We start from the raw sequence: 12,431 nt of genomic DNA, 5'->3' as shown, positions 1-12,431 counted from the left end.
AAATAAAATATATATTTTTTTAAAAAACAGGATATCCTAATGGTCCATAAACACAGAAAAGGTTGACCGACTGAGCAACTGGGGTAAATGTAAATTTAGGCTAGAGTAAGATTCTAATGTGCACCTATCGGAAAGGCTGAAATTAAGTTCCATGACAAGAAGACCAGGTGCTGGTGAGTATACAAAGAGATGGGACTGTCATTTCTGGGTGGCACATATGTTGCTGCAAACACAGAAGAAAGTGGGCTACAGTACCTACTGGTCTGGAAAGAATGTGCACCCTGTGGCCCAGCACCCCACTCCTAGGCAGAGAACCAAAAGAAACTCCTACACACACGTCCTGAGAGGCACATACAAGAATGTCCTCAACACACTGTCAGGGTAACCATGCATGGGGATGACTTACACATTGTTAGAGAAAACTGAGGTATATTCACAACATGAAATGTTCTGTAACAACTGAAATGTAGTATCTTCAGCATGATAAATCTCAATACTTAACATTCAACAAAGAAGCCAGATATGGAAGGATACTGCCATACATAAAAGCTCAGGGAGGGCTGGAGAGATGGCTTACCCATTAAGCTCTTGCCTGTGAAGCCTAAGGACCCCGGTTTGAGGCTCTATTCCCCAGGATCCACGCAGGTCAGATGCATACAAGGTGGAGCATGCATCTGGAGTTCGTCTGCGGTGGCTGGAGGCCCCAGTGTACCCATTCTATCTCTCTATATCTGCCTCTTTCTGACACTCTCAAATAAATAAAAATAAACAAGAATTTTAAAGAAGCTCATAGGCAGGGGTAGAGAGATGGCTCACTCGTTAAGGCATTTGCCTGCAAAGCATAATGACTGGAGCCCAATTCCCCAGTAGCCATGTAAAGCCAGATGAACAAAGTGGCACATGCCTTTAATTGCAGCACTCGGGAGGCAGAGGTAGGAGGATCACTGAAAGTCTGAGGCCAGCCTGAGACTACATAGTGAAATCCAGGTCAACCTGGGCTAAAGTGAGACCCCACCTCAAAAAAAAAAAAAAAAAGAGAAAGAAAGAAAGAGAGAGAGAGAAAGGAAGGAAGGAAAATAAAAGCTCAGGGACAAGTAAGACAGAGCTTTGGAATTTAAGGATACATACTTAGGTAGTAAATAAAGTTCTTTTTAAACCATAAAGGGGCTGGGGAGATGGCTAAGTTGTTAAAGGCACTTGCTTACAAAGCCTACCAGCCTAGGTTCGATTCCCAAGCCACCCATGGAAACGGGATGCAAAAAGTGGCCGAAGTGTCTTGTGTTTATTGCAGCAGCAAGAGGCTCCGGCATTTTCCATGCCCCCACCACACACATATGCAAATTAATTAATTAATTAAAATAAAACATAGGACAAAAGGAGCCTCCCCCCCCCAACCCAGTGCCACGCACCAGGCAGAACAGAGCTTTGGGCCATTGGATGTTCGCTCCGGCATGCACCCAAGGACTGTACTTTTAGGGAGCTTCGCTGAGTGGAGGTGATACTTCATGAGGGACAGCTTAAAGAAAAGCGAATACCTTGCACACTGCAGCACTTTATTAACAAGAGCAATTTGTCTGTAAGCACATCATCATCCCCGCACTAGCAATAGCACCTCATCGTCCAAAAAGCAGAAATTCCAATGGCAGTAACCACCGGGAGAGAGAGGAAGATGCTGGCCTGCAGCCCAGGCCTGGCCCATTAGGGACACCAGGGGCCATGTGTGTAAAACTCTACTGATGAGGGGTTAGAGGAGGAGGCTGGCTGCCATCAGGACAGTTGAGATGTTGGGTGAGATGCGACTGTGTCTTTCTGCCTGTGAACTGGGAACTCCTTGAGGGAGATCTTGGCTCTGTTCCTTTCTGTGCCCAGCAGCAGGAGGGATGGCAGAGTGGGGTGTTCAGTCTGTATTTGGTAAGCGAGCCTTAAGTGGAGTAAGTAAACCTTAAGCTGGGTAAATGCCATTTTGTTTCTCAATGTTTAAAACTAGAGGGAGTGAACAGGGGAGATGACTCAGTTGGTAAAGTGTTTGCCATGCAAGCATGAAGAAGCGAGTTTGTGTGTCAAGCAGCCATGTAAATGCCAGGCAGTAATTCCAACATGAGGGAGGCAGAGACAGGGATCCCCGAAGCAAGCTGGCTGGCTAGTCCAGCCAAACTGGCGAGCTCTGAGTTTAATGAGAGACCCTGCCTTAGTAAATAAAGTGAGCACAAGTAGGAAAGACACCTGAGATCAACCTCTGGCCTCCATATGTGCATGCCCGTGCACGCATGTGCACACACGTGCATGCACACACACACTCCTTAAAAAGAATAAAGGGGGCTGGAGAGATGCCTTAGTGGTTACGGTGCTTAGATTGTCTGTGAAGCTTAAAGACCCATGTTCAACTCTCCAGGTCCCATGTTAGCCAGACACACAAAAGTGAGGCAAGTGCAAGGTCGCACATGCCCACTAGGTGGCGCAAGCGCCTGGAGTTCGATTGCAGTGGCTGAAGCCCTGGTCATATTTTTTTCTCTCTCCCTCTCTCTGTCTCTCTTAAAACAAGACAAAACAAAAAAAGAATAAATAAACCAAACTAAAAGGAATACAGAGCTGAGCGAATTGTGCCTCCCAATTTCATAGATGGGAAACAGACTCAGAAAGGAAAGTGACTCATCTCAGCTCACAGAGCACCAGTGATGAAACCAGGGTTTGTCAATACTTGAAACTGGTGTGTGAGTGTGTATGCAGGGGAGGGGTTAGTCAGAAACTTACTCTGCAAATTACTAGATGTCTGTGTTCCACCCCAGACCAGAGGCCCTTTACCCTGGATGCTGGGGTCAAGAGGGAGGGAGACTTGCAGAAGCAGGTGGACCTGACCTTTCCAGTTGGGGGTCAGGACTGTTTCCCACAGCATCAGGACACTCTGGGCCAGCAGCTTGTGAGCAGTAAGCCAGGTGCAGGCTCTGTACTGGGTTGCCTAGGAACTGGACTAGAAGTCGCACCTGATCTGGGCTCTAGATGCTCTGCAAAGCACATTTTTTAAAGACTATTTTAATTTATTTTTTCTTCTTTTTTTTTTTTTTTTGACAGTGACAGAGAGAGAAAGAGACAGAGAGAGAGAGAGGTTGAGAACGGGCGCGCCAGGGCTTCTAGCCACTGCAGACGAATTCCAGATGCGTGCGCCCCCTTGTGCATCTGGCTAACGTGGGTCCTGGGGAAGCGAGCCTCGAACCAGGGTCCTTAGGCTTCACAGGCAAGCGCTTAACCGCTAAGCCATCTCTCCAGCCCTTAATTTATTTTTTGCAGGCAAGGAGAGAGAAGACAAGAGGAGGAGGGAGGGAGAGAATGGGTGCACCAGGGCCTTCTGCCACTGAAAATGAACTCCAGACGCATGCATTACTTTGTGTGTCTGGCTTTACATGGGTACTGAGGAACCAAACCCTGATCCTTAGGCTTTGCAGGCAAGCAACTTAATAGGTGAGTCATCTCTCCAACCCTCTTCAGTTTTTTGTTTGTTTTGTTTTGTTTTGTTTTTGTTTTTTGAGGTAGGGTCTCATTCTAGTCCAGGCTGACCTGGAATTCACTATGTAGTCTCAGGGTGGCCTCAAATTCATGTCGATCCTCCTACCTCTGCCTCCCAAGTGCTGGGATTAAAGACATGTGCCACCATGCCCCGCTCTTCTGTTTTTATAAATGGCTTTATTGAGGCCTACTGTGAAGTCCAGGAAACTTATAGATGACTTATTTGTAGTTATTTATAGTTAGATGAGCTGGAATTTACATGTCTGCACAACTGCCAATGCAGCCCAGTTTGGAAATTTCCCCAGAAAGTCTCCTCCTGCCCATTTTCAGTTGCTCTTGCTTCTATCCTGAGTCCAAGCAACCTCTAATGTTTTCTGCCTATAGTTTTCCTTTTAAGAAGTGGTGGATCAATAGACTCTGACAGTGTAGATTTTTGCCCTGCTTCTCTTTCACTTACCTTAGTGCTTTTCAGGGTTATTCAGGCTGCGGCATGGATCTGTGCTTCATTCCTTTTTATTGCTGACTAGTATACTACTGAAAGGAAGTACCACGGTTGATTTATCCACCAGCTAATAAAGTACTTTGCTTCCATTTTCAACCATTATGAAGAATGCAACTATGAACAGCCATGTAAGAGTTTTTGAGCAGGCATATGCTTTTCTTTCATTTGAGCAGACTCTTAGGAGTAGAACCACTAGACTTAAATATTGAAGAAACTGCCAAAAATTGTTGGAAAAAATGAAACAAGCTCATAAAGAGCCCAAGTACCAACACACTTCAGAAGCTACACTAAAGTTTTAACTTAGTGGTCAAGAGCACGAATTCTGTACACAGACCAGACCATCTGGCCCCCAATTATTCTTCTGCCACTGATGGCCACATGCACTCAGACACTGGGCCTCACTATCCTCATCTCTGAAATGGGGTACTCTTTGAGGTTGGTGTGAACATTGCTGGCTAGATTTAGTGCTATAAAGTTTGTTGGGGGTTTTTTGTTGCTTTTTGGCATGTGTATGTGGTATGCATGCATGTGTGTATGTATGTTTACAAGTGTGTGGGTGCATGTGCTGTGGTTGTGTGGAGGCCAGCGGCTGCCCTCAGGTGTCTTCCTCAATCACTCTTCACCTTATCGTCTTGAGACAGGGTCTCTCACTGAGCCCAGACCTCACTGATTCAATCTAGCCAGCCTGTCTCAGGATTCTCCTACTTCTGCCTCCATCTCACTGGTGCTGGGATTCCAGGTGTGGGCCACCATGCCCAGCTTTTATGTGTACACTGAGGATGTGAACTCGTGTCTCCATGCTTGTGCAGCAAGTACATCACCCACCGAGCCACCTCCTCAGCCTTGTCTCCTGTAACCTAGGCTGGCCACAAGCTCATCCTCTTTCCCCAGTGCCACCATGGCCAGAACGTTTTTATAGTCAGTTGAGCAATGTCTCCCATGGGAGAAACAACATTAATCCTGAAGTCCACAGACTTGCAGAGTTATCACAGATGTACTGTTAGAGCAGCTGAGTGACTTCAGACAAATCACATGCCCCCCTGAGCCTCCTATGTTCAACAGAGCTGACTTCTCAGCATATCAGGCTGGTAGCCCAGTGGCTCAGTGGAGGTATGTGCTGTGCAGACTGCACAGTTCCATGTAGACACGCTGGGCTCACTACGATTGTGACATTCCAATCATGGGGTTCACTGGAGACTACAGCCCCCACATTCCTTCCCATCTATACAGCTCCTTCAACTGGGAGGGTTGACAGTGAAGATCCTGGAGCGAGGATACCTGTTTCAAATCCTACCTTGAACACCGAGGAAACTGTGGCTGGCCTGAAATTTGCTCATCTGTAGAGCAAGGCCAGCCAGTCCACAATGCCAGCCCCAGAGCACTTGTAAGGAGGGTGCAATGGAACTGGTTGACACTACATCTGAATATGAGTGTGAGCATTCACAAATGTGTGTAAGATTTGAACAGCTCACACTTCCAGGAATTCTTCAGAGCCCACAGGGGCACAGAAGGCTCTCAGTTCCTGGGGGCTTCTTCCTAAAACGCTGTTGCATTTTATGTATGCTATGGGTGGAAACAGGACTTCCTCTCAGCTCTGAGTGACATGGTGTGTGTGTGTGGGGGGGGGACCAAGCTGCACACACCCAGAGGAAGGAAGCATCACTTTCTTTCCCCAGACCCTCTTTCTTCTGGAAGAAGTAGGAATTACAGTCAAGTTCCCCATGGAGCGGGGAACCCAAAACTTGCTTTCTGCCACAGAGTTGGCAAAGCTCTACATCACATGGGAAACTGCAACGTTTCCACATCGGCCTTGCTGCTGAGAAGCCAAAACTGTGCTCCAGCTGCCCTTTGATCTGCAAGAAATGCCAGGCCGGATGCCCTGGCAGGAAAAGCTATCATTGCATTTGGGTCTTCCTCCCTCTGAGACCACAGTCTGGGCTGTCCCAGGTTTCTTCAGGTATCTAAGGAGTTAAGATCACTCATCCAGGCCCAGTTTCCTTAGAGACTAGAGGACACTTGCCAGCCTCCCATCCCCAACTCAGTTAGGCTACGCACTACTCTTCCGAGTGCACAGGAGAGAGGTAAGTATTCAGAGCCCAGTTCTGCCGAGCTGCACAGGGCAAAGGCTGAGCAAAGACAGGAGCTTAAAGCCCTGGGTCAACTCCTGTCTTTCTGAGTAGCCACTTGCCAAGACTCTCAGCCTCATACTAAAAAAAAAAGCTGGCCTTGCTTGCCAACACTTATTTCTGCAAGGACCAAGCAGTCGTTCTGAAGTCTTACTTTGTTCTCCACAAGTGCTGAAGCACAAAAAGAAGGTTCTTTTTCTTCTCTCTGTTCATCTTCACAGCACCCGAAGGAGGTCAGAGGGTCTAATTAATGTCTCTTCCAGATATGGAAACTGAGGCACGAAGAAATGAAATCCGTTTCCCAAGGTCACTCAACTGAGCTACCATTCACACCCAGACAGCCTGACCTTAACCACTTGATAACTCAACCGCCTCTGAGTCCTGGGGGAGACTGGAGCCCTGGGGAACAGAAGGAAGGAACGCCTGGTCTCCCGCCTGCAGCTCTTCCATCATCCATAGCGCCTCTGCCCGTGTAACTCAGAGCTGAACTGAGCATGTGAGAGATTTTGTTCCGTTATTTCTGGCGCGCCCCAGGCGCCAGGTGTCCCTGCTGGGTTGTTGCAGACCTGCCCACACCCAAAGCCACCGCGCGCCAGACCCGAGGGGCAGGCGCGGAGTGCGTTTAGGTGAACTGTAGCCTGTAGAAGAGGTGTCGCTGTGTGTCCAAAGTCCCTCTGCGCCCGTGCCCAGCTCAGACACCTCTAATGCCCTGGCAGCATCTTCAGCGCCCGCGACCCAGCGCCTCCGCCGGCTTCCAGACCCCCACGGCCGTGGGCAGGACTGGCAGAGCGCACGGAGCGCCGAGGACTCCCTTTTATGTCCAGGAATGAGGCGCGCCCGCCGCCCGCCCCCCGAAGCGCAGAGGCGGCCCGTGCCACCCGGGACTGGGACTGGGTCGCTTACCTGTCGCGGAGGCGCGCGCCGCCCGGGGGAGCGCAGAGAGGAGCGCGGCGATGGAGAGCAGCCACCGCAGGCGCCAGCGGTGCGCGTTCCTCCTGCAAGAAGCGGCGGGCAGAAGAGAGGTGAGGCGGCGGAGGGGTGTTGGGGCCCCGGTCGGGCGCTGGGAAGCGGGTCCTACCTGGGCACCATGGCGAAGGGACTGCGGCGTCCGAAGGAGCCGAGCTCGAAGCCCGTGGGAGCACGCGGGGCTCTGCGCTTGCTCGCCCTTCCTTCGCGGAACAAAGGCGGCGCTCGGAGGGATCCCGGCTCCGCGTCCGCCCGGAGTCGCCCGCGCCTGAGTCACCCGCGCTCTGAAACTCGACTCCGCCGCGCCCTGCGCTCCCCCACGCGCGGCGCCCCACCTCGGGCAGCGCAGCGGCGCGCTCTCGCCAGCGGAGCCCGGACGGCGGGTCGCCGGCCTCTCCACGCCCCTTTCCTCCGGGACGGACGCGCGCTCCCCGCCGCGCAGACACGGGGCGGCCTGACGTAACCCTCGAGGAAAGCCCCCGGCGGCGCGGCTCTAAGCGAACTGCGCGCGCCTCCCACACCCACTGCGGCCCCGGGCCTGTCCTGGCCCCGCTGCCCTGCGTACAAAGCTGTCTCCTTTCATCCTATGGTCCCAGGCAGCTGGAGTCACTGAGAGGGTTCTTTATACGACAGACCAGGAGACTGAGGCTCAGAGAGGTAGAGCGGCGTCCCAGAGTCACAGGGCAGCTGCACGGAGTTGATGGGCACCACCCAGAAAGCCTGCCCCATGATTCCACAGCAATGCCCCCAAAATGACCGCCTTAGGGGCCATAAGTCATATACAAGTAGGACTTTGAATGCCAGAACACTGGGCGCAGCCCTAGGAAACTTAATCCAGCCTCCTCCCTCCTGTCCCCACGTTAATGATGGAGGAACTGAGGCCTAGGGAAGGCATGCAATTTAGCAAGGCATCTACCCAGTGAGTGGCAGGCCGTCAAGGCAGGAGACTCATAGGGGAAATAGGAAAGGTCTTCAAATGCCAAGGACATGCAGAGTCAGATGAGTTCCCTGCCAGTGGGAGGCAGACCCCCTAGCCCACAAGAAGCAGCAAGGAGGGTAGTAGTGAGCGTGTCTAAGGCGGTATGAGAACGCATCCCTCCTCCTGAATGCGGACCATTCAGAGGTTGATGAGTTAATTCGCATTTCTCCAGAGTGCCTGGCACGGAGTGTAGCCCTTCGTGTCTGCTCTTGCCATGGGCTCCGATGCTCATACAGAAGAGGCGTGAGAGGGCAGGACGGTAGGCCAAACTCAGTCAGGAACCAGGGTGGCTGTAGAACCAGGCTGACCCCATAGGAACCAAACTGGAAGGCGAGGTGCATTCTTACAACACTGTCCACCTTAGGACGCCACCTCCTTTCATACTCTGAAGGTGTGAACTGCCGCTTACAGCCGTGCTGTGACGAGCATAGCCTTGTTTTCTTACTAATCACAAACCATATGTAATTGGTTTTCTTATTTCTCTGTTGCTTACAAAGTACATCAGCTAGGACCGTACCCAATTTCCTCTGAACAATATTTCTCTATTACTTGGGAAAAGCCACGATGACATAACTACTCTGTGGTTGTGCTTGACAGTTAAAACCAGGGACAGAGCTAACTTATGGCATGGGCTCCATGTTGCCCCCAGCCAGGATTTATTTGACTTGCTGTATGTCAACCTCCAAATTAAATTAGCTAACAATATTTGATAGTTAAGAAATTGTTCATAGGCGGGGGAGATGGCTCAGCAGTTAAAAGTCCTTGCTTGCAAAGCTTGCAGGCCTGTGTTGGCCCAGGTTCTATTCCCCAGTACCCACATAAACCAGATGAACAAAGTGGTGCATACATCTGGAGATTTTTACAGCACCAAGGGGACCTGGCACACTCATTTACGATCTCTCTCTCTCTCTCTCTCTCTCTCTCTCTCTCTCTGCTCACAAATAAATAAATAAATAAATTTCTGGTTTTTTAAGGTAGGGTCTTGCTCTAGCCCAGGCTAACCTAGAATTCACTCTGTAGTCCCAGGCTGGCCTTAAACTTACAGTGATCCTATCTCAGCCTCATGAGTGCTGGGATTAAAGGTGTGTGCCACCACACTTGGCAAATAAAAATATTGTTTTAAAAATTTAGCCAGGCCAGGCATGGTGGCAGAGGTAGGAGGATCACCACGAGTTTGAGGCCACCCTGAGACTACAGAGTGAATTCCAGGTCAGCCTGAGCTAGAGTAAGACCCTACCTCAAAAAGCCAAAAAAAAAAATATTTTTTAAAGAGGGGCTGGAGGGCTTAGCAGTTAATCTGCTTGCCTGTGAAGTACCCATGTAAGCCAAATGCTCAAGGTGGCACATGTGTCTAGAGTTCATTTGCAGTGGCTAGAGCCCCTGGTGTGCTGGTTCTCTCTCTTTTTCAGATAAATAAATAAAATATTGTTTTAATTTAAAAAGAAATTGTTAATTACCATCCAGACTTGGGGGGTTTTGTAAAATTTGGGAACACCTAGTGACACAGGGCTGCATTCTTGTGTCAACAATTGGCATCGAGAGGGGCATTTAATCAGTTAAGGTAATGCTCTACAATTCACCACAGCCCCTTACCACTCCCTATTACTCTCAATACCAAGGCCGAGAATCAGTTCCATTTAGCACCACACTTGAACTCTGTCTCTGCTTTTAAGAAAGAGTGGTGATGGAGAATGGAATGTCAAAGGGGAAACTGTGGGGGGGGGGAGGGAGGGTGTTACCATGGGATTTTTTTTTATAATCATGGAAAATGTTAATAAAAAATATATACATAAATAAATAAAAGAGTGGGACTGGTTTAGAACTTACAAGCTTGTTTCAAATGGACAAGCAGAAGATAGAGAAGGCCATGTTTAAAGAAATACAGGGAAGAACATATTGCAAAATTTTCAATATTCCAATAAAGTGTGTCTGCATTTTTAAAAAGTATGAGGCTGGAGAGATGGCTTAGAGGTTAAGGTGCTTGTCTGCAGAGCCTAAGAACTCATGTTTGAATCTCCAAGTCCCACATAGCCAGACACACAATGACATAAGCATGCAATGTCACACATGTGCACAAGGGGGCACACGTGTCTGGAGTTCGTTCACAGAAGTTGAACACCCTGGTGGCACCCATACTCTCTCAAAAATAAATAATAAAACTCCTTAAAAATAAAAAAAAATTAAAAGTATGAAACCTAAAATGTCATTCATGAAACAAGACTGGCCTGACTCAAGTACACTTGTTACCTGAAGGATGAAGGTATAACTGTGATTTATTTAGTGAGCCTGACTGTGGTCCTCTTTATCAGTCTAAGTACAGATAGGTAAGGCAGCATATTTCTTTGTGTGTGTGTGTGGTGTCATGTGTGGCCTGCATGCATGTGTGTGGGCGTGTCTAGGTGTGCATACACGTGGAGACCACAGGTTGGCATCAGGTGTCTTCCTCAATCACTCTCCACCTTATTTTTGAAACACGTGTCTTACTGAACATGGAGCTCATCAAGTTGGCTAGATTTGGCAAAAGTAGCTGCCCAAGGAGCCCTCCTGTCTCCACCTCCCCAGACCTGGAAGTACAGAGACATGCTGCCACACCCAGCATTTTACATGGGTGCTGGGGATCAGAACTTAGATCTTCATGCTTCCGCAGCAAGCACTTTACCCAATGAACCAACTCCTCAGCCCCAAATAAGGCAGTAGATTTCCTTTACAGCTCTCCCAGGGGAGTCCTGTGTGCACATTTCATATTTTGCTGGTTCTGAGTAACTATTTAAAGCCCAGTTTACTGGAATCTAAAGATGAAAATTCCTGAAGCTGTTCTCTTCACTGCAAGTGACTGGAAGTAGGTCTATGCTATGACTGTAGATTTTGTACCTATTTTACCTGGGAAACCAAAGCATGTTCATAGACAAAAGAGCTCTTATTTTGGAATTTAGTCCAGGGATGATAATCCTGACCTCAGACTGATGGAGGACAGGGAAGATGTCAGGGCTGGAAGTTGAAGGGTGGGATTCCAGCTGTGGGTGTGGGACTCATGGGGCAGGAAGCCAAGCAAGGCATTCCACCTCCTGCCAGACAGAGCCGCGAGGGCTTAAGTGATTTCCTTCCATTCAATGCGAAGTTGTAGAAATAGCCAAGAGGAAGCTTCGTGTCATACCCAAACTAGTCTAAATTGTTTACCATGGTTCAAGCCAATGTGCTAGATTGGGACGTGTGGAGACTAGGGATGTAATGTCCCTACTCTTCTAGGACTTGACTAAATGAATAGGCTGTTCCATTTTTATATAATCCATCCAAATGTTCCAGAAGACTCTGTATCCCAAAAGCATTCTCCAGACTGTCTCCAGCAGCTGGAAGCGGCACAGAAATCAGTGAGACGCATCCCAAACTTGGTTCAAAAAGAAGTTATCAAGAACCAGTGCACGTCACCCTGAACTTGAGTTTCTTCAGTACGTGGGTGCGATATCTCTCTCGTATCTCGCAGGAGATACCCAAAGCCTGTGTCGTCATGATTCATGAGCAGAAACGGCAGGACAAACGTAGCTAGCTGAGTAGAAACAAATTCCCTCAACTAGCCAAAGAAGGAAGCCGTCTCTTGGATAATATGAGAAAAGCCATGACAGCTGCAGGACACAACTGCGTTCTTCCCAAGGAGGGCCTTATTTCTGAGGGGCCCCCAGAAGAGTGTGGCTGTGCAAAGGAGGACCACGGGCCAAGAGAGCTTGTTTGTTCAGCTTAATGGGCAACAATGGATTACAAAATCTGACAAGCCAAGGGCGAGGAGGACAAGTAAAAACAGGAGGTGTGCCAGACACTTCTTAAGCACCACTGTCAGCGCCCTGTCCGTAGGTCCATACCTCCTCTCCTGCGTCACTTGTGTGCACAGTGGACATCTCCCAGCGGCCAGCACCTGCGTGTCTGTGCCCAGGTGCTTTCTCTGGCCTTGGAGCCGCTCTGCCTGCATGCACAGCAGGATTCACTCCTCATACTACAGCATTTCAGCCAAGGGAATCAGGTCAATACACTTCCCTCTCTTCTTCCAAATCTCTTCCTCACGCAGTGTTCTAAGAAAGCCAGTGTCTATCTACCTATGTCTGTTTATCTGTCTGCTCCCCACCCTCTTTTAACCTCCTCTCTCCTTCCCTCTCTCCCTCCCTCCTCATGGTGCTCTAGATGCTCCCGGGGTCAGACGGACGGACAGAGAGACAGATACACACACACACACACACACACACACACACACACACACTGAGCGCTCTAGCACTGAGCTGCAGCCCAAGCACACCTTAGAGTAATTTCTAAGGCATTTTGGAGTAAGATCTCACAATATGGACTAATCAGCCAGTTCCAGTGTCACCTA

General features: G+C 49.2%; 1 protein-coding gene across 1 annotated transcript in view; it reads right to left on the bottom strand.

The window, feature by feature from the left end:
• Window positions 1-7,378, bottom strand: part of Col15a1 (collagen type XV alpha 1 chain) — a 115,091-nt gene extending 107,713 nt beyond the window's left edge. Inside the window, exons 1-2 of the mRNA XM_045142240.1 lie at window positions 7,208-7,378; window positions 7,033-7,124 (exon numbers count right to left, since the gene is read on the bottom strand). Coding sequence (XP_044998175.1) covers window positions 7,033-7,124; window positions 7,208-7,218 — 103 coding nt within the window. The 5' untranslated portion in view covers window positions 7,219-7,378. The remainder of the gene's footprint in view (window positions 1-7,032; window positions 7,125-7,207) is intronic.
• Between the last annotated feature and the right edge of the window lie 5,053 nt (window positions 7,379-12,431).

The sequence above is a fragment of the Jaculus jaculus genome, chromosome 1 (assembly GCF_020740685.1).
Source record: "Jaculus jaculus isolate mJacJac1 chromosome 1, mJacJac1.mat.Y.cur, whole genome shotgun sequence".
Lineage (NCBI taxonomy): Eukaryota > Metazoa > Chordata > Mammalia > Rodentia > Dipodidae > Jaculus > Jaculus jaculus.
The sequence above is the reverse complement of the archived record's forward strand: the minus strand, read 5'-3'. Positions and strand labels throughout refer to the sequence as shown.